Source organism: Asterias rubens, chromosome 5 (assembly GCF_902459465.1).
Source record: "Asterias rubens chromosome 5, eAstRub1.3, whole genome shotgun sequence".
In the NCBI taxonomy this organism is placed as follows: Eukaryota; Metazoa; Echinodermata; class Asteroidea; order Forcipulatida; family Asteriidae; genus Asterias; species Asterias rubens.
In genome coordinates this window covers 19657349-19681311 of record NC_047066.1, presented here as the reverse complement: position 1 = coordinate 19681311, position 23963 = coordinate 19657349, and the positions used below count along the sequence as shown (strand labels likewise).

The window sequence follows — 23963 nt, the reverse complement described above, 5'->3', positions numbered from 1 at the left end:
TCTTCGTCCCTGTAGGCAATTACATGTACACAAGTTAATTGATACTAGGAAAGCAGTGTTGGGAGTCAGTTTGATTTCTGTGATGAGTAAGATATGAATATATTGATTCGATGTCTGACGGGGATTTTGACAAACGCCTTTTTTTCCTTCTTATAAAAAGGCACTCAAATATCATCGCGGTTGATATTCACTTGCAACCTGTTTGCGTGCGCAGTGTCTTGAATGGCTGCACAAACTTTCCCGAGCGCGAAATCGTTATGACATGAGCATGCCGTGATTATTGCATATTATATTACCATCTTTATACGTCAGTTTAGGATTAGCATCCACGCGGTTACGTACATGCAAGTTGGGGATGTTATGAGGTTTCATTTCAACTTGGGCTGAGTGCGTCAATTGGGCAATGTGGTGTAGTGATGGAATTTGTACAGGGACGCACTGTGAGTGGTCGTTGTACTGAAAAGCTTGTAACCGCCCAACCATGGCGTACATTCGTTGTCCTTCCTTACTCACTTTTGTCATGATACATTGTACATGAACTTAACCGCTCAACCATGAGAAATTGTGGCTTCATACAATTGCCCCTTTTGTCACAACTGAAATGTATGAGCTCTTGGAAATGTGCAGACACGCCAAACAAATTTGGATTGAATGTTTTGCATTCTGTTTTATAGTGGTCATTTTGTATCATATGAATTCACAAAGATTGTACCATACGGAACTTTTGGTTCTTGCCGTATAATGGTTCCGATTCAATCGCTGCAATCGTGCATTCTTGATATACACCAAAAGTCTCGCAGTTTTTGAAAAGCTTGGGGAACCGGAAGTACGTCACAACTCACTGACTATCAAAATAGCCGCCATATAATAGAAGGCTAACCCCTGTTGACATGTTGCAACCATAGAGCTATTTCTTTATATAGCTCTATGGTTGCAACCCCAATTGCTATTAGGAAATGAGCGTTCAATTTGCAGACATCCGCGTTGGGTGACACCCCAATCAATCTCATTCCTTCATGGCAGAATAATAGTTTCTCCCCTTCATGTACCCCGAGGCGATAGCGACATACCCGTTCATTCTCTCCAACCCCTTTCCTATCTCACTACACGACAGTGATGGATGGTTCGATCGCAGGTACTCCGTAGGGAGATGAGGTACACACAACAGAATGGTCCCCCGAAAATGGCTCGTCTGCCTGGTTTAAAATCGCCTCTCCTCATGCTGCGCTCTTCGGAGTCATCTCGACCCAAACTACTCCTTGCTATTAAACTATTCATTTACACTAAACTATTCATCGTGCTACACTTCTGCTGTTGATTACTATGTTACCGCATAAAAAATGCGCAGACAGCTTTGTTTTATGGAAGTAAATAGCCGTTACATAAAGTCCGTGATCAAACCCCAAGAGAAACTGATTTGGTATTTTTTTTTTTTTTTTTGAGAATTGAGTTGAGAAAAAATTGATGAAGAGGGAATCCTACCAGCGACCTGTGGATTAATTTGCCGGCGCTCTACCAACTGAGCAATCTAGCCCTAATGTTGGTGAGCTCCCTATATCATGGGTTCCAGTCAGATGCCATTCAACTTGTAACTGTCGCATACAGTCAGAGTCAGAGTAAAAGGTTACTTGGTGGAAACTGATCTGCTGATTGTTAACTCAAGCAATACGGTGCAAAGCTCACTTCCAACGGCACACAACATTCCCTACGTGACCCAACACCGTCACCACTCATCAAACCTCGCCAAACCAAAAGCTGATCAATGGCGTCAGAAACAAAACCCACATAAAAAACATCCCATCCTACCTCCATTCACTCTCGAGATCACCCTAACCAAATCATCCAATTCATATTTCCCTACGTCATTGTTATGAAAAATTATCAAAATGTTTTAAATAAAAAATCACAACATCAGGCAGATGCGTTACTATTTGTCTTCAATTGTCCATTTATTTTTCCTACCCTTTTCCCCCCGAAGTACATCTATCAAAACCCCTACTCCCCGAGACTTTTCCCCGTCAGTTTCCCCTTGGTTGGTTTATCCTTGGATGGCATCTGTCACTATTTATCCACAAAACTCCCAAACAAAAGAAGAGACAAGCAAATTTTTCTATCCCTAATTTGGTTGTGTATAAAGATGAAAGTCAAGAGAAACCACTATACTCTTTTAATTTTATTATCCTTTCGAAAGAGACAGGTCATTTCCGGCTAGTTTGAAATCGATTATTTTTCTCCCGGATTACATTTATACTCCCTTCTTGTAGTTTCTGTTTAGAGGGAACTACAAAATAAACATTTTAATCATAGAAGTATAGGTTTGAAGATTGAGGAACCGCAGTAAGAATTTATCATTTAGTTATTTATATTTTTTAAAACAACAAGGCACAGACAGCGTTGTTAGTTCAACCAAAACAACTGCCGAAATATTATCACAAAACTTTAAAAATGCTCCCACCCATAAGCAGTCATAGAATAAAGAGGAGTCAACAAAGGTAATTGCTCCGTTGCCCTGGTCTTGGCCTGGGTGACGTTCAAGAGTTTCACATTCAAAGACTTTAAGGTTTTGTATTATGGAAGTGACCCGTTCAATATGAAAAAGGCCTTGCCCTCCCAAAGATGAAACCGTTGCCCCATGTCTTGGTCTTGTGCCACTTCAAAAGTGTCACATAGACTTAAATATTTCGCAATGGAAGTGCCCTCTGTGTGGAGTAAAAACAGCCTTGCCCTAATCAAAGATAAAATTCCAGGCCTACATGAGGCTAGCTTGACAACATTTCGCGACGAAGTGTCTGTAAACAAATGGTGTCAGTAGAAATATTGAGCATGTAACATTTATTGGGATAATCTGGCTTCACCCGTACACCGATGTGTATAGTACTATAAGTGTAACACTTAGCTCGTACTGTACTTAAAGTTGGATCTAAAGTTTGTTTGCAGAGCCTTTCCATCAAGAGATACAGGAAAGTGTATGTAGAAATCCCTTTTCAATCCCATTGACACGCACGCTGCAATGGCACGCGTCAACTCGTGCGTCCTAATTTCGCATGTCTACGCTATTTTCCTCACAGCAGTGCCATACTGTCCCTTTTGAATCACAAACCCCGGAACAGATTTTATAGGGTATCAGAACACCGAAGTAGACAATTTATACTCGATGTTTTTGTTGTTGCTATAAAAACCCAGACCCAATTTACTTGCATTAAAAACAAAAGGATAGCAGACAATTCCATTTTAGTGAGAGGATCGCGTCTGTGATGTACGTGTGGGAACACTGGGGTTAGATGACTGCTCCGCCTATAATATGTACTGACAACAATGCCAGACACGTGGCCGTCCACATGTTGTGAAACCAAGAAATCGTGGGACGGATAACTTTGGCCAAGTCCCCTTGGATTCTATACTGATTACTAAAACAACATTTCGTTGTATCCACTGTATAGGAATCATTAAGCAGCATGAGAAATGAAACCCTTGAGGGGAGCATGTTTGAGGAATACGCACGTATGCCATGGGACTCCGTATAATGGGTTTCAGGGAAACGATGTAATGTAAAAAGGTCAGCTTTAGAGAAACCAATGTTTAAGTAGGTCGGCTGTAATTAGTCTCACAGTTGTAAACAAAATGACATGAAAATGACGTATAGAGAATGAATAGCCGGCGGAACCCATAGTCTCCACATCGTCTGTGACGAGAAGACGCAAATTGAAAACCGCGGAGATTTATTGGGATAAAATGTTGATCTTTACTAATCAAAGAGTAATTTCACGTAAGGTTTGCTGTGGCACCATGTGAATATCGCGAGATGGTTCTGGGAAGAGCCGGTGGTTCTACAACTCCATCTGTCCTTACTCTATGCTCAGAACTACCACTACTCACAAGAGAGTTATTAGTGGCGTCACCGCAAGCCTCACTTAAATCCTACTTTAAGAGCAACTTCATTTCCATTCACTATTTTTATATATATGTACACACACAACAAACCTATTAAAAAATCATATCAGTTGATCCCGTTCCTTGTATCGCACTCGGCTTTACTCGCACGCTCTGACGAGTACTGGCGAGTACACTTTACTCGAATCATCTTCCGGATACTTGTACTCGAGTACTGCTGACTACACTTTCATTCTAGTAGCCTACTTCCGGGTACTTGTACTTGGGTATTATTAAACGAGTGTTGGCGAGTATAATCGAGTATACTTGTTTTTAAGTAGCCAATACCGATTACTTGTACTCGAGCACAACCGAGTACTTGTACTCGAGCACTAACGAGTATTTGTACTCGACTCAAAATACTTCAGATTGAAACCAATCAAAAGTGATTTTCACCGAATAACTCATAACAACATATGGCATAAAACAAAATGGCGTCCATTTACTTCATCATAAATATTGTTTAATCCTATAATCGCCTGTTTATCGCACAAACATGTGTGATTTGCTAATCAATAATATCAAGCTTTGATTGGATGATCGTTTAAAAACTTAAAGATTAAGCTAACCCCGTTTCTCAGCAATATCTTTATTAAACAAGGCTGGAATGCACACCAAGAACTGCCAAATTTCCTATCCTAATTTCGTAGAGAGCTATATTAAATTACACTGGATGTTGAATTGATGAAAAGCAGGCATCGATGCAGTCAATCTGGGTTTACCAACTACTATGTCAGGGACTCCCTCGCGAAGATGGGGAGAAATTCGTCAGCTCTCGGTCGCTTTGCAGGCGTTTACAGTCTCACAAATGGCGCGAACGGGCCCTCTAACACTGCCAAAATAATCACGTCGTTCATCATTGCAAGCTGCCACGGGGAGATACACTGTGGTTGGGGGCGAACTTTGATTCTTAAGCCGTATGGATTTTCTGCTTTGCTTTTGTTTGTGCGTCAACATCTGCTTGTCTCTCGCTCATTAACCTGTTTTCATCCGTGAAATCTGCTATTGTTGTGTGGCACTCCTATTGTTTCATAGCCCAGTTTACAATAGGGGTGTTTGGGAAGCGAATGGATGTTCAGTGGTGTTGTAATTAATAATGGTTTTTGGTTGGGTGTATTGGTGTGGATGTGGGTTACTTATTCGACCTTGATGTAGCATGCTATGTCGCGATCGTTGTCAGAGCAGCAATTGTGCACAAAATCATCTGAATCTACACAAAAGAATCATACGGAGCTCTGGAAGTGCCATCCAACTTGATGTCGACATCCTGAGGTAAATTGTATCTGGAAGACGAGTTTCAAGATTTCGTCATCCCCAGATAAGATTTAATCACAAGACGTTGTCATCTTATTGTAATGATGCCGTCATCTTGCGATATGTATCACGATCTCAACAAGTTGGATGGTACTTCTAGAGCTCCGTCGAATCCGCGTAGAATCGAGTATAGAAATTATGTTTCCATATCTGTGTGGAATAATATAAAACTATGCCGTGTATGGGAAGATCTTAAACATTAATTAAATACATTCTCTCAAATTGTGCAATTTACATTTTAATTTTAACGGCTTGAGTATAAATGAAATAATAATTAAGTAAGCAGGGATTGTTATAACTAACATTGTCGTACATTTCTGGTACCCAACCTTTCACGGCCTTTCTTCTAACTGTGTTCTACCCAGCAGATTATTTTAAACTCCATGCACAAGTACCAGCCTCGCTTTCACATTGTCCAGGCCAATGATGTTTTCAGTCTGAGATGGAATTCGTTTGTGACGTTCGCTTTCCCGGAGACGACCTTCATTGCCGTTACTGCTTACCAAAACGAAAAGGTAAATATAAAGTTCTTATATAACGCGCTTTATAACACACATGCGAAGTATGTTGAGCTATACGTTTTTGAAGTATTGGACATATTCATTATTTAGACCAGCATGTAAAGGTTCACAAGCTATTGTGGTGCGTCATGAAGCCAATCAGACCAGGAAACACCTGGGAACCCTTTCTTTACAATAAGTGAACAGTTTTTTAATTTGTTTTATGAGTATTGCAAAACACACGGGACCTACGGCTTAACGTCCCATCCGAAGGACGCAGCAATGATAGTTATAAGTGTCTTGCTTAAAGGCAAAAGTGTCAAGACCGGGGCTCGAACCCACACAGTTTCTTATACTTATTTGTCGGCATCTTGAAAGTTTGATGTCGACTTCTTGAAACTATTTTCGCCAGTAGGACGACATCTTGAAAGTTGAATGTCGACACCCTCAGTTTAGGCAACAAAATGCAAAACAAAAAGGTTTTTGTTTTAATCATTTGTTTATTATTTTTATATATTTACTTTTTTATTATCCTTATTTTTTTGCACTGTGTTAAGGGTTCTCATCATACTGATTATAATTTCACTAGAATGTATGCGTCATTAATATGCAACTGGGTCAAACATGCGCAATTTGCATCTTCGCCAGAACTTGAAAAACAATAAAAGTTAATCAGATCTAACCCCAGTGAACGATATCCCTAAAACAGTAACGTTCATATCTTCCTCATACGCCAATAACATCAACACCCCCTAAAACCGCATCCACATCCATCGATTTTTCTCCGGTTGTAACAAAATTAGAAATTATTCCATTACTAAACTAGATCAAACGGACATTAGGTCTACTTTTAATTAGTTTGCTCCAATCGTCGGACCATGCTGTGTTTTGTTCTGCTCTAGCCGGGGTCTAAAAGCTGGGGAGTGGATACCAGTCGTGTAGTTATAGACCTTAAGTCAGTTCCTTTTATCCTGATATGTGTGTCTCTGCGTGCGCTTTGCAGGGGCCTTTTATCAAATCTGAATGCGAATCACAGGTGGAATTTTGTCGTACGCTGCGCTTGAATTAAAGCAATAGTTTGAGGTAAACTACGGGCATGGCATACGTGTGTGCTGTATTACTCCAGCGGTATTATCACGGTTGCCTTTTGGGCCCGTTCGGACCTTGGGTTCTCCTTTTTTTCTCCGCTTTGTTCTAGTCCGTGGGGTCCCTCTCTACCGATGTTGTAACAACTGAACAGAACAATCACGGGGTGGGCTGGGCCTTATTTGTGCAGCTTTGCGGTTGCCTGATTTTCTCTCAGTCATCGAATTGGAGCTCCATTCGATGCCAATCAGCGACTCATGATTGCTTTTTTCGGTCCAAGAGTCACGGCAGGCCAGTCAGGCGCGGCAAATGCTTCTGTTACGTTTTATCTGGTCATCGGGACCACTCCCCTTGGTGACTCTGAGAGGTCCCTTAATGGAGGGACAACACAAGCTGTTGCCCCCTCCACCCGGCAACTTGAGCCCCTTGACCTTAAAATGTTTTTAAAAACAAACACAGAGTATGATCGGATTGGTAAAAAGTCACCCTTTACAGCAGCAATCAATTTAAAGAAGCTTTTTCTGAGTTCTGATTTACTGTAAGATCTCCTTAAACAGATTTTATTCCACCATAGTTCGGATTGAAAATGTTGTCAACGAAAGTAATATGCAGGCAGGAGAAATAATTCGCATTTGCGCTTTAAAGACACACCACTGTTGATAATGGAAAGCCACAACAAATGTACATGTTCATGGTTAGATATCGGAATAGAAGTCAAACCAATTATTGTAGCATTTGGTTAAGAACTGCATGACATAAATTAAGGCGATAACCATGTTAATTTGATCCTTCGTCTATTACAATCCATGTTCGTACCCGCAAGCAAAAGCCCCTACTTTTAGTTACCACGTAGACATTGGATACGCTGTCATTGAACAGCCATGGGAATTAAAGCCATCAATCCTCCACAAACCAATGCTATTTGATGACATCGAAGCTATATCCTGGGTTCTTTTTACTTGGCTATTAGTCTGTTGCCGTTTTCCCCACTCAACGAACGTATACCGTGGGGGTCTCCCGGGGCCGGGGGCCGCGCTGCAGCGCACGGGCGTCCGGGGAAATAGCATCAGTTACTCGCCTGAAGGGCCGGGCGTTGCACGGTGGCCCCGTTCACGGCACGCTGGCTCTTTAGTTTGCGGTCAGCGCTCGTGGAAATGAGCAAATTCCCGTAGCTATTAATGGTTATTTTGGAATTGAGCTTGTTACCGTTGGGGCTCTAGTCACGCAACCAGGAGGGGCTACTTTTATTTAATACCGAAGTTGAAGAAAAAAAAACTCAGATCGGAGATGAAGTGAAAATATTAAAGACATAGTTTCCTGAAAATGTAGTTTTTCTATACAATTAAAGCTTGTTACCGCTGATGCCAAGTCACCCAAACAGGAGTGGCAACTTTGATTTGAAACCAAAGTTAAAAAGTTAAAAATGTTAATTTAAGTGTGTTGTTATTGACGATAGCTTTCTAAAAAATCAGTTTTTTAAGGCAATGATAAAATTGCATTAGGGATACAACGACTGTATCCATCTCACACTGCTGTTCAGTCATTCAATTTTGATTTAATTTTGTTGTGGTTGACATTAAAGGACTACATTTTTTTCAGACTTGCCCCTCCTCAAGGGCTGATCCATCTTATCTCCTCTTGTCTTTACGTTCCTCTTTACCCTAAACCCCCTCATCTTGTCTCTATTTCTCCTCCATCCACGGGAGCCATGCATCACTGACCGCATCTTCCCTAAGTTATGAATATTGATGAATCTTAATTGAGATCCGATAATCCCACAAGAGTAGGGAAGGGCTGTCCCGTTCGCAGCAGTCCCTACCGGCCACAGACACAAAGCCACGGCGAGCAACGGCTCCAACTCTATAGGGGTGTATCACTCACTCGAAATAATATTTGCTCACTCGGCTTTATTTATTTTTTGCGTGTCTTTTGTACGGCGTCCTTCAATTAAACTCTTGTTATAACGGGTCATAACTCAGCTTAGTCCTCATCTGAATTGTGTTAGTTAATTCCGTGATCGGTTGCTCTGCCTACTTTGGTCTTGAAAATCTGGTTTAAAAACCATGAGTGACAATTCTAAGCTCATGTTGTTTACATAATGATGGGTTTTTATTTGGTATGCATTTCTGACTTCCGTAAACAACGGGGAATTTTTACAAGTAAAACTCTAGGGATATCGCTTGCACAAAATAATATTTGCTCAAAGACACTTGCCTTTTTTCTTCTATAAATTGGGGGTCTTTAATTGTACCGTGATAGGTTTTGACTCATTTGAATTAAACTCTACTTAAACAGACTATATAGTTCAGCTCACATAGCCATCAACTTGTCTGAATAAGCCTCTGTGCCTTGAACACCCAGCAAGGTGGATATGTGCGCATTACAAGTCTTCTTCTTCTTACTATTTTTTATTATTATTAAGCCATTTTGAGACATTGTGGACCCATTACAATATTGCTTTAAGAATAGCTTTAAGATGGACACAGGAACAATAATGCCAATAGCCTCAGCTCTCTAAAGATGTACATGTCTCTACTTTATCAACAGATTACCCAGTTGAAGATTGATCACAACCCATTTGCAAAGGGCTTCCGGGACAACGGTATGGCAAGAAAGTAAGTTCCACTTTTACAAAGTATTTACAAATACAATATTTTAAAGGGAAAGTATATTTTTGGTAATTACTTAAATTAAGTTTAATTACATAAATTAATGAACATAAAAACCCTTACTTGGATCGATCACACTGCATGCAGCTGGTTGTTTAGATAAGGTCAATGTGGTTTAAGAGGGTCACTTTCAAAACAATTTCAACCTGAAAAGCGTTTCTGCGTGAAATATTATGTTTACACTAATGATGTATGTGTAGCTTTTTTAGTTGTTATGAAGCTGTAGAATTTATGTGGAAACGATGACACAAAATGTAAATTTCCCCATATTATGCCCAGTGTAGTGTCTTGCCTGCCAGAAAAGCCCTGGATCGTACAAGGTCACTGTTTTTGGAAACAAAAGTTGCGTGATCAGCAGAGCGTAGTCAATTCTGTTCGTCACTTTGTTATTATTCATTGCTATTTTGCATTTGCATTATTATGGCTAACCACAGTGATGTTAGAAACAATCAAAAATACAAATTCTGTTGGGAACGAGGTCGTCATACTTAAAGCCATGTTTTAGCATAGATGGCAGCAGACTTATAAATTCTGTTTATATTTACACAGGGGGTCGAGGTTAGCTTTGAAGAGAACGACATCGACAAAAATAGAAGATCTCGATGACAAACGAGGTAAGAAAGATTATTCATTTGCATTTATCTGCGTACTGATCATTTCTATGTATAGCGAAAGACAAGATGGTGGCCTTACATGCCAATCAGGAGACTGCACCAAGTCACAAACCAGAAAGAAGAAAAAATAGAACATAATTATTTCATCTTCACAGTATCGGTTAATAATGACTGCGATAGCTATCGTTACTTTATCATTGCTCGAGCTTGACTCATCGCATTCCTAATTCTACTCATTCTTCAAAAGTGACAAATTGCACTACCTCCCGAGTTTGACATCCGAATTGCATCTGCATAACATTCTTCAGACGAATCTTGTACCCTTCTTATACATAATTCCCCCTCTTAGACCCCAAAGTATGGAATGTATAAAAAACGCTTGCTGTAAACCGATCTTTTCAGACTTAATTGCCCACATTAGAAATTCAGCGGCTTCTTCAATGCTGAAAGATTGTATTAATGACATCCCCTCTATCTATATGAATATGCTATAACTCTTTTAAGTCAAGTGCAGCGAAGCTATACCTTCAAACCAGCCAAGCGGCAAAAATGCAATCTTCGTCCATGTTGGGAGTTAGTGCTGGCAAGGCTGAACGATATTTCATGTGTTTCTACCCCGAAGACGGGGGAGAAAAATAGAAGAACAGGCTAACGCTGTATCTATACAGTGCGGCTGAGTTACTTCGCTGCGACCGAATCGCATCTAAATTTCATAGAATATTAAATGAGATATCAAAATTTTATCAGCGTCAGGTGTGCCCACTCGTCGCTGCCGTAATTTCATCAGGTTTAACCGCCGTCTTTCTCTCCCTCTCTCATGGCCTGGTGAGAAACTCCAAAGCACCGGGGCGAAAAGAAACAAGCGGAGACCCTTCTAGTAAAACTGACGGTGAAGAAAACCATGTTCAGGCAAACGGCAGGCTCCATTTCTAACGCGAGACGAGTTGCCATTTCGCATGTTGTGTCAGTACGGGGGTCCAATCAGCGATGAAGCGAGCGCGGCGTATAGGGGACGAGGGGAGATGGGGGGGTTACGCAACGCGAGCCCCGGGCTGCCTAGCGTTAGATCTCACACCCTCCTCGTGCTCCCAAGGAGTAATTTTCACAGTTTTCTGTCTTTGCTCATCAGCCACGATAATTGCTAACGAGCAAATGATTGAACGGGCCATATTCGCTCACGTATAACTCTCTGCCCCACAGTGTACCATTCACTAAGCCTCTAAACCTAACACTCTCAAACAACATCAGTTGAATTATCCGCAAGCTCTTTGTACTGCATAACTTTTTCTAAAATACTAAAACTTAAGCAAGTATCCGCACTACTTTCCCATTGCACCCAACACACTTAGACTGAAAGTTTGTTGTACTTGTGTAAAACAATTATAACAGTACAGTCAAGTAAGCTCTTTGTGTATTGCATAACTTAAGAAGAAAAAAGGTCAAGTATTTCTCTTCGCTATCTCATTTGGACCAGTACATAACAAAGTGTGGGTTTTGAAACACTGTGTGAACTTGTGCACGTCCACACAGTGTTCAATAAGGTGTTTTCAAGTCCATATGGGTAAATCATATACAAACTGCCCCCCTACAAAATGTTGTCTTTTGGCTAGTGAGTTGCCTGTGTCCGATGGGTGAGCACAATTTTCTCAATGGCTAAACATGGTTTTTGGCAGTGCTGTGTCACATGGTTTGTACGCCCTCTGTTGTTAAAATGTGTATACTTATAGCTATTTTTCTCTGAATTATACAGACTGCAACCCGAACGACAACTCAAAGGCATCAGATCACACCATCTTGAAAAAGGAAAAACACGATAGTAGCTCGTCTCCCATTGGCTGTGAACTCGATGCTGGTGGCACAACCTCCAATCACCAGCCGCGAGACACGAGCAACCGTGGTCTGGACGACGGACTTTTTGGTTGCGACCCACTCAGCGCTGGAGATGGTGATTTGACGCGTGTCGACGAGGCGGGGACCTCACACTGTCACAAAGGAGGAATGCCCAAACCGAGCGCTAGCATGGGCCACACCCTGCATAAATCCAGAGCAGGAATGGGCAGCGGAGGGCTTAGCGTTGACGCTGAGGGAAACTGCACGGATGCGCGTTTATCAGACTATACGGGCACAACAAGCAGCGGTGTGGTCGACCAACTCTCCCCGTGTTATTCGCAAGATCACGGCGGGGTCATGACTGACGATCAGGGTTTATCATCAGCACAGCCAGCTACGGCCCTCGCCGTAGCCCAGCTAGCAAAAGACAGTGTACACGGGCAGGATTACCGCTCACTTTCAATGTTCTCAGTGTCAAACCAAAACCAGTGCATGGGACAGACGGTTCACCCTCTGCAGAGTACATCCAATATGTACATGCAGAGTTGTGAACCACATATGTATAACTCGGGTGGGTACCATCACACAGGTACGACCATGGCATCAAGTATGGCACACCTTCATGCGCAACAGGCGCAGGCGCATGCCGTCAGACATCTTGCTGCACAGCAGAATATCCCGGCATGTAATGGGATGACGTCACTGCACGGACCGTCGCAATTCCTGCATGGGGGTCATACGAGTACCTCCTCGGATGCGATGGGGCTGAACTCAAATGTTTACATGTCCAATCATTTCTCGGGCCACTCTGTGAAGTTCCCTATGTGACTATGCTAACACCCCACACACACCCCTCACGTTACCCTGATTAATGGACTGGTACCCCGCAGGCACCCTAATGGAAAGTCACCATCCTGATTTTTGTGTTCAGCACGACGGGAGCACCAACGAAACCTCCTTGGTTGCAATACAAAGAACTCATTTGTATAATGAATTACTATTATATAGATATTGTTTTCTCGTTTCTTTCGATTACAACATCATTGCTATTGTTTTGACCAAGACTAAAATTAGAAGTTAAACAGTAGGCTACTTATACATCATTATTTATTACATGTTAAACCATGATTAAGGTATCACATAAAGATTTGCTCTCAGTGTTGTCAAGCCAAGTTTTGAACGGCAACTAAAATAATTTACAACCAAACATAAACATGTTCTAACGCTTGTAAGAGATGGAACATTATTACACTTTAACACCCATAAGCCTTTCAGCTTTATACTTCATGATTATTTTGTCAGCTGCATACAGTTAAGTCAAAGGGCGCCCTCAGTGTTATGTGCGTGGAAAGGACGTGCCAACAATACACGCACATGTTTTTGTATAACTCAAAGGGGGCACATCCTAAAAACCTCTCATAATTTGTTGATTGGTATTTAAATGCTTTCTATAGAATTGATCCTCCACAAAAGACATAAACTGTGGTAAAATTAGTGACAAATCTTACTCTTCGATACGACAAGCGGTCCGCTATTGAGTTAAAGTGGTTTGAATTAGAGGACTGTGCTATCTGTAATGAAATTACATCAAAAACACAATTTCAAGGGATATTAAATGAAAGTAATTATATTCTAACACATGGAAATTCTACTTTTAAAATATCTTTCCCAACATTCATTTCAGTACAATTGCTATTATTGTCCATGGCCCCAATTCAAAGGCAAAGTGCCCCTGGCCTCATAAAATGTTGAGAATTTGTTATCAAACTAGGACAGTTTGTATAAAAAGAATGGTGAATATCAAACTCGAATTGGCGGCTACAACTACGGCCAAGTCTACGGCTAGGGCGTCCTTAGCAACACTCTTAGCAACAGCCGTAGTCATATAGCTGTGTTATCCGCCAATTCGAATACGACCTCACACTGTATTGTTGTTATTGTTTCAAGTTATGTATTTTTTTGTATAATATATTTGTGAATTATTGATATTTGTATATTTTGGCTGAAACACCATGTAATAATTTTGAGAAAAAAATGTACGAGTTTTAAACTTTCTTTTTATTTTAGATTGTGATTATATTATGACAGAATAGCCCAAACGCTACCGACAAGAGTTTAGCTTGCTGCATGTACAATACAAAAAAGGATTTGTTGTTATTTCAACTTTTGTTTACGTTTTTCTGTAAATATACATCATAGTGACTTATATTGTATTTCTTGTGGTTGGGTAATTTTTACTATATCTTTACCTCTGATGAAAGTAAATTTCACATAAACAACAGTTTCTTTTATTTCAAAGTAGAGGAGACCCATTTTATAGTTTGTTAAATCTGTATAAGGAACAAACGTGACAGCTTTTTATTATTAGCAAGATCACAATTTCTTGCGAGAAACAAACCCTTCTTAAATGTTTTGTATTGTTCTGTGTTAATAGTTGATTTGATACAACTCGTTATTAAAACAAAAACTAAATTATTATTTGTTTGATTGGTTTTCCTCCAATAAAAAAATAACCATGAGGGTTTGAAAGGTTTCAAAATATGAAATATTTTGCGATGTGTCTTCTTGATTTTTGTTTTAGCTGTTGAGTAACTGGTTCTGAAATTCTTTAAACCACTCATTTTAATGAACGCAAATAGTCTTTCCCAAGCCAATATGGCTCATAACCGGTGCTTAAGTCCGGTTCCATTAACTTGTATAAAAATGCTGAACATGTTCTATTCCCCCAGGACAGGATGCCAATCCATCGCAAGCTACCCCCCCCCCCCCACCCCTGCTCTCGACGGTACCCATTTGTACTCCTGGTGGGTAGAGAGAAGCAATTATGATAAAGTGTCTTGCTCAAGGACACAGGTCACGATTGACAGGCCAGGATTCGAACCATAACATTAAGTTTACCCCCTGAACAGTTCGGCCACAGCACCCCACAATTAAACGTTCATTACTCTATAAAGATTCTTGCAGGCATGGTACCCATAACAATAGAGCTGCCAACATTTGCATTATGCATTCAAACCGATTTTGTACAGTAATCTGGGAGGTGTTTCGAATTACATGCAACAAACAAGGGGAATGTTTCCGAGTCAGGAAGATGTTCAAATGTGTTAATCCGAACATGCGGTAACATGGAGAGTTGGCAGGTCTCCATACAATAACTGATATCCACAATAAAATAAACTTCTGTTTTTCAATGTCCAATCATCAATATGACCACATACTTCTAGGCCTATAGCTGCGAGCTAGACTTTTTGTTCAGCGCACACGGAGATGGTAATTCTTTTTCGGCATCCATTATTGACACACTCATGGCGTCAATTTTATCAGTAGTGTGCCTTGTCTTTGGATGTATATGTAAAACTTGTTTTCAAGCAAACTTTGCAAGGATCTAAAGATAGTCTTTAGATTACTCTTTACGGCCATGTTCAGGACTAAAAATTTTCACAAAATTTAGACCCGAATGGATGGAGTTTTGAATGTTTCTTTACGAACCGCATCCATAAGCTTTAGTCATGAGTATATCGAAGCTTATAACTCTATGACCGAACACTAGAATAAGTAGCCTATTATGAAAGACATGACCACGAATAATCCACCATAGGCCTCATTTCAATGTTATAGCGACAGCAGAGGGCGCAAATCGCCAGCTTCATGCTTTTCTTCTCTGGACGGGCACAATTTCAAAAATCTGACCACAGAGAAAGAAATCTAGCTCAGCAGAAACAGGGGACCCTTCAAATGTCCTTTACACAACTTTGCAAGTCTTGACATTGATGCAATGGATGCAATTTTTATAGATTTTATGTAAATTAAGCAATATTGTTAACTTATATTATACTGCCTCTTACTTTATTGCACCAAAGTGTGGCTCACCGACAGAGGGCGCTCATCTTATTTACTGGGAATAATTTCGGATAGTTGTAGTTTAATGCTAATAGAAGTAAGGTCTCACAATTTAAGGACTGCCCACAAGTTCAAGGCTGCATCGACCATGAACAGCTGTTATTTGTTGCAATGCAACTTGACTGCTCGATGGGGGACTGGTGTGATGTCATCATAATGTTATACGACATGATTGTAGTCACAAGCCTGATTATGGAAAAACAAGTTCACTAAGCATTGGTAGGGCACCTCTGTGGGGAAATTGTACAGTTCATAGGAGGGGCACCAAGGCAATGACCAGGGGTAACAGAGGTACTTTTAACAGAAGTATCAGACAAAAGAATCAGGACTGAAAATACTGCTATGGTGTTCAAACTATTATGAAATATATGAAACTTTATACCACAAATCTTCTCGACCACCCAACCCGTGTACAACACCGACTGAAGGTCTATAATGTAAGGCTTCAATGTGTTAGTGAAACTAATACATGTATGGCATAACCTAAACAGATGGAACGTTATAGAGTTGCATGATATCGATCAATTTTCTTCTCTAACTTCCTTATTTTGATGTCATCAAAACTCGAGATCATGTTTGTTTAGATTGGAATATAAAAGGGGTATAAACATTCGGGCGCTATACTCAAGTCGGAAATAGACTCTGTGAACAAACCTCATGCCGAGTAGGCTATAGTCTGAAAAAGGCAGCAGTTTTATATTTCTGTTCATAACTAATGTTAACAATATTCTATTGATTTTCTCTCGTCAACCGAGACGAGTTTGTGACATCCATTGCACACTGACATCCATTTTGTGGGGGATAACTGCAGTTGATCCTCTCTGGTTTAACTAACGCACCATTTCCAGATGGCTAGGATTCGACGTTTCGCGTTGATGGTCTGCATTCTGTATCATGCACCACTGAATGCATTGGGAGGCCGTTCGGAACCTGGACACAGCATGCTCAAGGGTAAGGATTGTTTGGTATCGTTGTGTTTACTTCCTGGTCATGCATACATAACTCGATACATTGTTTAAAACCACAGCTTGAGCTTGAACTTGGGTTTTTAAAAGTTCCGTCAGTTAAGTTGGACAATTTTCTTTACGGGGCTTCAGTAGATGGACAGAGGTTCAAACCCAACCCAAGCCAAAGGTGGTTTCGAAACGGCCATAGGCCACCATTGCACAATTCAAGCTAGACAGATGCAGAATCAGGATATATAATAGGCCGTAGGTTTAGACCTTTATGCGCACTGCTTCATAATAATTGTTTATTATTACACTTCACTATTAAAATGATATTATTTTGTATCAAATGATATTGTTTCGAATAGTCAGCTTCATTGTGGACCAAGCACTGAAGTAAAATGTGTTTGGGATTTCCAAGTTGTAGCCTTACAAAAATACCTTTGTTCAGATCACATGAAACACCATGTGGCATTACAGGCCTGTTGGTTCGTTTTTGAAAGGGCAAGGGCACCATGGCATGTACACTATTTTCTCAGGCCTGGAATTTCATCTTTGGAAGGGCATACAGTTTGCAAAGGGCACTTCCAATGACAAATCTGAAAGTCAATGGGAAACATTTTGAAGGGGCACCAAGGCCAAGACCAGGGGCAACGGAGGCAATGGCCTCCGTGGCCTGGGTGTAATTCCAGACCTGATTTATACTGAAGCTTCAACGGCACCAATCGTGAAGTATATCAGGCCTGGCAAAAGGTATTAATATTCCATGTTTTTGGATTGTTATCCAAGGATGGGATGACATAGCATACAAACTTTTCTGATCGGTGGTGATGAGAAAGTTTACATAGGGGCGTGGTTGGGACACAGTAGGAGCCACGCTGGATCTACTTATTACAACAGTCACTCAATCGGCACATCCATCATCGGAAACTACAATGACATCCTGGTATAAAGAATAGTCTACTCTATTCTTAAATTAATGTTTACATAAGTAATAAGTTACAGCGTGCCTTGGCCTAGCGGTTCAAGCCATTGGACACTTTCGAAACAAAAACAATTCACAGATTTACAAATAACTTACAAGGTTTACAGAAGGTAATGGTGAAAGACTTCTCTTGAAATATTATTCCATGAAATGCTTTACTTTTTGAGAAAACATTAAAACAATTATTCATTCTGATATCGAGAATTACGGATTTATTTTAAACACATGTCATGACACGGCGAAACGTGCGGAAACAAGGGTGGATTTTCCGTTATTTTCTCCCGACTCCGATGACCGATTGAGCCTAAATTTTCACAGGTTTGTTATTTTATATAAGTTGTGATACACGAAGTGTGGGCCTTTTGACAACACTGTTTACCGAAAGTGTCCAATGGCTTTAAGAGCACCGGATTCAAACTCTATCACTCTGATGAACAGTGTGGGTTCGAGTTCCAGTCGTGATACCCATGTCCTTAAGCAAGACACTTAACCACGATGCTTCGTCCTTCGGATAGGACGTAAAGCCGTTGGTCCCGTGCGTTGTGTAACGCATGTAAAAGGGCCCTCTGACAAAGACTGGCAAACCATTACATTGTGCTCAAGAAGTAGGTCTCAGTGACAGATATGATACGAAGTCACGATTAAACCAGAAGACATACATTTTAACATACAGCTCGTATTTTATTTTATTTCTACAGCCAACCCCCGGTGTACTTCAGGTTTTAAAGGATCTGAATGAGTGTGGTGCCAAGTCAGGCTACATGACCTCAAGATACGTCCTTCGTGGCCACCGTGATGTCAGGCAACTCGGCCCCACAGACTGCCCAGGCGAGACCCTATATAAAGAGATCCGAACATGGCCTCACTACCTCGAGTCGGACAAGACATCCCATCCAGAGTCGGACAAGACATCCCATCCGGATGTTTAGGACGTTGTAAGATTCAGTTTCCGAATCTGATGTTCCTCTTAAAAAAAAACTACAATAATTAGGGACTAAAGGCCCGGTCCCACTAGGGATGTACCAGAACGTAAACGAAAGGACATACGGAAACCTAAAAATTTCGTCCATGGGTGTGCAGTAGGCCGCATCTGATAAGCCTGTACGTGTCACATGGGTACCTAATTATTCCATTTGGCGTACGCCCAGTTCTGAATAATGAGCAATGAACAGTATACTGGATACATACCGCCCATTTGGGTAAATGGGGGGGGGGCTGCGCTATGTGGTTTTCTTTCTAAATAATAGCCTAATCCCGATGGTATAGCTCCATGGACGCGTTTACACATTGCGAAGGGAAATATTGTTTCCCCCGCTTTAGCCATGTGTCTTCGTTTCGTGCATGTGACCTAATAATAGTGACCCTTGTTTTGTTTTCTCAGGGAAGTAATGTTTAAATTTCAACTTCAAACATTCAATTTCGAGGAGATTTTACATCCGAGTTTTGTTTCTAAAACATCCCTTGACTCCCCTGAGAAAATCGGAATGTGCATTCAGCTCCTTAGATACTTGAGTGGGAGTGGGGTGTATGTGGGTCATACATTTACTCGAGGGACACACAATCCATGAAGAAATTCATGTAACCAATAAATTAACCTAAAACTAAAAAAATTCACACAAAGCATAAAAATGATGGGGGGGGGTCTACAGAATTCTACCCTAATAGTTTCCGGGGGTACAGGGAGTCGGAAATGAACATTGCGGGATATTAGGTCCCGACCTTAAATTTCCATCACTTCGGAGTTGTTTGCCCATTGGCCATGGGACTGAAAGAAATGTCCAGATTTGCCTCATAACAAGTATACGCGGCTCCCTTGACATCAGTTGCGATAGAAAGCTTCCGACGCCCCGCCTACTTTTAATACGAGTCCAGCAACTTACACATAGGCCTACAATAAAACACTCCAACCTTTGTTCGTTTTACATTTGGTATTTTAAGATAGGCCTATATATTTTTACGATAATACGGTACTAGACCCTATACAAAACTTATACTCACTAATGTCACAATCCAGTTTGCATACCGATGAACAATGCAATGCGAAAGAATAGGCAATTGGTTTATATTATAATGAGTGCTATTATGTCAATGTCTGTCACGCTTAATAACACGTATTATGTAAACTGTTTGTTGATTAAAAAACAAAAATAGCCTTACTGTTGCCTAATTTGCCACAAAAAATCTATACGGTCTTTTTGGCCGGCGCTTTATGACATCTTTGGGTGGGGTTTTTCGCCTTTCGTAAACATTGCGATCAAAGTGGTTGCACTTAAAGTCAGTGGACACTATTAGTAATTACTCAAATAATTTATCAGCATAAACCTCACTTGGTAACGAGTAATGGGGAAAGGTTGATGGTATAATACACTGTGAGAAACGGCTCCCTCTGAAGTGACGTAGTTTTCGAGAAAGAAGTAATTTTCCACAAATTAGATTTTGAGACCTCAATTTAGAATTTTGAGGTCTCGAAATCAAGCATCTGAAAGCACACAACTTGTGTGACAAGGGCGTTTTTTTGTTTCATAGTTATCTCGCAACTCCGAAGACCAATCGAGCTCAAATTTCCACAGGTTTGTTATTTTATGCATATGTTTGGATACACCAAGTGAGAAGACTGGTCTTTGGCAATTACCAATAGTGTCCACTGTCTTTAATTCGTGAAAATGCCAAAGCCGCGGGTGTCCCAAGGGAATTCTGTCCCGGAGACTCTGTCCCCAATATAATGGGAAATTGCATGATGGAGTAGAGGAGATTGATTCAAAAGAGAGCGCTATCAGAAGAAGTTGACATAACCTAGTTCGCCAATTACCAGCCATACACAGAATTTCCTGCCGTACTGGAGCCACACTGTGCCATCAAAGCAGTCGCGTATAAGAGATATAACAAACTATTTTTGGCTCTTCTGTCATAAAACGCTATGGTTTTTAATGGTTTAATTGTTCTTGGGAGGCGAGCCTTTCACCAACTTAACATTATTCAGAGCCTATACGATTTGAGACCCATAACTTCGTTCGTTAGATATAGCGTTCAACGAATTTACCCAAATAGTTGAAATCGTGCATTTTCCTTCCGATTGTGTTTAGTGTTTGAAGTGGCACTTCGTGAAACTGCTGACGAGTTATTGGAAACCGTCCAACCCGGATCCTTCCAGTTCAAAAGACCCAAGCCAGCTCGGGTGGGGGCGATAATCGTATTTTGCAAGCAAAGTTGTAGCCAGAAAACAAAGGGGGGGGGGCTTTAAAAAATTACGGCGTGGGGTCCGGTTTTTTTTTTCGAATGTTTCCCCTCGATTTGTTTTCGTCTACAGGCTAAATCAAATGAGACATTACGTCATGGGGACTTTCCCGAAAATCTCCATACAATCCCAGTTTCAACTCGGGGTTAATAACTTGACTGCAAAAGTAACAAAGTGCAGTTAAAAAAACATGTAAATATTGCAAACGTCAGCATAACTTTTTCCCACACTGAATTGTTTTTGTTTGTTTGTTTGCACTTTATTTACTTTATTGTTTTCGTGGCGGATTCAAGCTAGACAGATGCAGAATCAGGATATATAAAAGGCCGTAGGTTTAGACCTTTATGCGCACTGCTTCATAATAATTGTTTATTATTACACTTCACTATTAAAATGATATTATTTTGTATCAAATGATATTGTTTCGAATAGTCAGCTTCATTGGTGTTGGTGGTGTTTTTCGATATCCATTCTTTCGGGTGTATCCATTTTTAAAAAGACTTTAATCATCCATTGACATTATACTAAAGGCAATAACCAATAAGTGACTTTTTGCAGTATTTATGCTATATTACTATAAGGCCCATATACTGGAACTCGTACTTGGAGATCTGAGTACTTGTATTCTGCTGTTGGAAATGGGTACTCGATTATAAGAGTACTTGGTACTTGAACACACTGTAGTCTTAATACTTGGTACTCGTGCCTAGGTACTATCCGGTGACTTTCGTACTCGATGTCGTCCAGTGAGCCATAATCGGCCAACGCGTATTTTTGAATATACTGAAAACTTTCCCCTTCTATGATCAACCTCAGAACCTGCTTGCAGCAATTTGACCTTCGTCACAAGAGCACAGTGGGGTGCCATACCCCCAAAGAAACGGCAGGACATGGTGCTCCCTGTCGGGTACGCCGTGGTCCATCACACTGCCTCAAAGCAGTGCTCAAACCTAAAAGACTGTTCAGTACTGATGCGCTCTTTCCAACACTTCCACATGGTGACACGAGGTGGGTAACTAAACATGTATATCGCTCTCTATACTTGTGTAATAGCTCTAAAACAAAGGCGAATCTCTCAACACAGTTTTAGAAGAAGATCTGGACTTCATGATAGCATGTTTTGTATTCAGCTCAATGGGGAAACTCATTAAAAATAAAATTACATGTTATTGAGCCTGCACTGTGAATTTCACCAACTTTTGATATGAATGAACTGGTACATCTATAAAACTTGCTCATTTCTTGTGTGAACCTTGAATTTATAAGGACATATATGTGTCTTGCCGGCCAGAAAGGCCCTTGAATGTACACGGTCGCTCTTTTTGAACACAAAGATGTTGGTTGAGACAGGCATTGTTCAAGTTCCCTTCAAAAGCACAAAATTAGATTATTCTTCAGAAAAACAAACGCAAAGCAATGTTATTTTCAGATTTGAGAATGTATATTAAGTTGCAGACCACGCAAGGTACAATAAGATATAACATCTTATTGTAGCTTCCTATTTTATGGTCAATGTTTTGTTTGTCATTCCAAGGTTGGGATGACATTGGATACAACTTTCTGATCGGAGGCGATGAGAAAGTTTACATAGGGCGTGGTTGGGACACCGTAGGAACACAGGCTGGGTCTATTTATTACAACAGTCACTCCATTGGCACATCTATCATCGGAACCTACACCAAAATCCTGGTTAGTCCGGTCTAAAAAAAAAATTTTAAGGGCTCTGAACACGTTTGGTAAAGTACTCAAATATGTATCAGCATAAACACTTACAAGGTAACTATCAATAGAGAGCTCCAGATAGAAGACATAAATCATTGTGAGAAGCGACCCTCTGAAGTGAGGTAATATTTGAGAAAGAGGTAAAATTTCTCACTCAAGTATTTGAATCAGAGAAAGATCAGGACACTGAAGCCTATCTCACCTCAGGCATCTGAAAGCACACAAATTTGTGCGACAAGGGCGTTTTTCTGTCATTATTTTCTTGCAATTATTTCGATGACAAAGTGAACCAAAGTGTTCACAGATTTGTTATTGCATACATAATCATGTTGGGATACACCACCAAGTGAGAATACTTGTCTTTTACAATATTATTACCAAAGGTTTCCAGTGCCTATGTATAAAGTTAACATTAATGTTGTTGCGGAAAACATGAAATCGTAAATGTTTACGTAGTATGACATCATAAATAACGGTTTGCAATGTGTTCTCTTTCTAGCCAAGTCCCGGGGTTCTGCAGGTTTTAAAGGATCTGAATGAGTGTGGGGCCAAGTCAGGTTACATGACCTCAAGATACGTCCTGCGTGGCCACCGTGATGTGAGGCAACTCGGTCCCACGGAATGCCCAGGCGAGACCCTCTATAAAGAGATCCGAACATGGCCTCACTACCTCGAGCCCTACAATATTTAGGATCTTATTCAAGTCTCAGCGTATTGTACGCAATTTCTTTTCTTGTTTTCACAAATTGATTGCTTTATGTTTTTCGTGTATTTTTCTAGGATTTAAAAACCTGAATCATCAAACTAATTAGGCATACAGCATAAACAAAAACTAGGCGCGGTTTTTTAATACAATTCCCGCAATTAATAAACTACACGGTGATGTCACATTTTTCTAACGAAACGATTGCCTTTTTTTGTAAAAAAAAAAGAGTGCATCTTGAGTAAACGTGTGTACGCAATTATACATTTTTAAGATAACGATTTAGTGTGAGCCTGATTGTTTTCAATAAATAAGTTTGAATTTTCAGAAAGGGCAATGGAGGGGGTGTTTTCAATTTTAAAGTTGTAATCCCAAAGCAGATGACGTTTGGAACTTCGTACACGAGTGTCATTGGGAATTGATGGAAATTCTTCAAAGCTGGACTTCTTCAAATTGTGCAGCGTGTTTGACGACGTCTCAAACCAAAAGCTTCAGTTTTACTTTCACAATAAAACTCGATATCAGTCC

The 23963-nt window shown here is 40.5% G+C and overlaps 2 protein-coding genes and 1 long non-coding RNA gene across 4 annotated transcripts in view; all 3 read left to right on the top strand.

Moving 5' to 3' along the window:
* The window catches only part of LOC117290804 (T-box transcription factor TBX2b-like), a 43058-nt gene extending 29112 nt beyond the window's left edge, over positions 1 to 13946 (top strand). The window contains exons 4-7 of one of the 2 annotated variants that reach the window (XM_033772366.1): positions 5613 to 5759; positions 9378 to 9445; positions 10049 to 10113; positions 11864 to 13946. In XM_033772366.1, coding sequence (XP_033628257.1) covers positions 5613 to 5759; positions 9378 to 9445; positions 10049 to 10113; positions 11864 to 12771 — 1188 coding nt within the window. In that variant the 3' untranslated portion in view covers positions 12772 to 13946. Of the gene's footprint in view, positions 1 to 5609; positions 5760 to 9377; positions 9446 to 10048; positions 10114 to 11863 lie in introns of both variants that reach the window. The other variant, XM_033772365.1, reaches the window with a different exon arrangement.
* A 2488-nt stretch (positions 13947 to 16434) lies between these two features.
* On the top strand, positions 16435 to 23772 carry LOC117290748 (peptidoglycan recognition protein 1-like). Its single transcript, XM_033772296.1, has 4 exons — positions 16435 to 16794; positions 21827 to 22018; positions 22545 to 22699; positions 23232 to 23772. The coding sequence occupies exons 1-4, from the start codon at positions 16692 to 16694 to the stop codon at positions 23421 to 23423; spliced, it is 642 nt and encodes a 213-aa protein (XP_033628187.1). The 5' UTR covers positions 16435 to 16691; the 3' UTR covers positions 23424 to 23772.
* On the top strand, positions 17657 to 18753 carry LOC117290752. Its single transcript, XR_004519068.1, has 2 exons — positions 17657 to 17736; positions 18474 to 18753. It is a non-coding gene; the product is annotated as an uncharacterized LOC117290752 (long non-coding RNA).
* Positions 23773 to 23963: the final 191 nt, after the last annotated feature.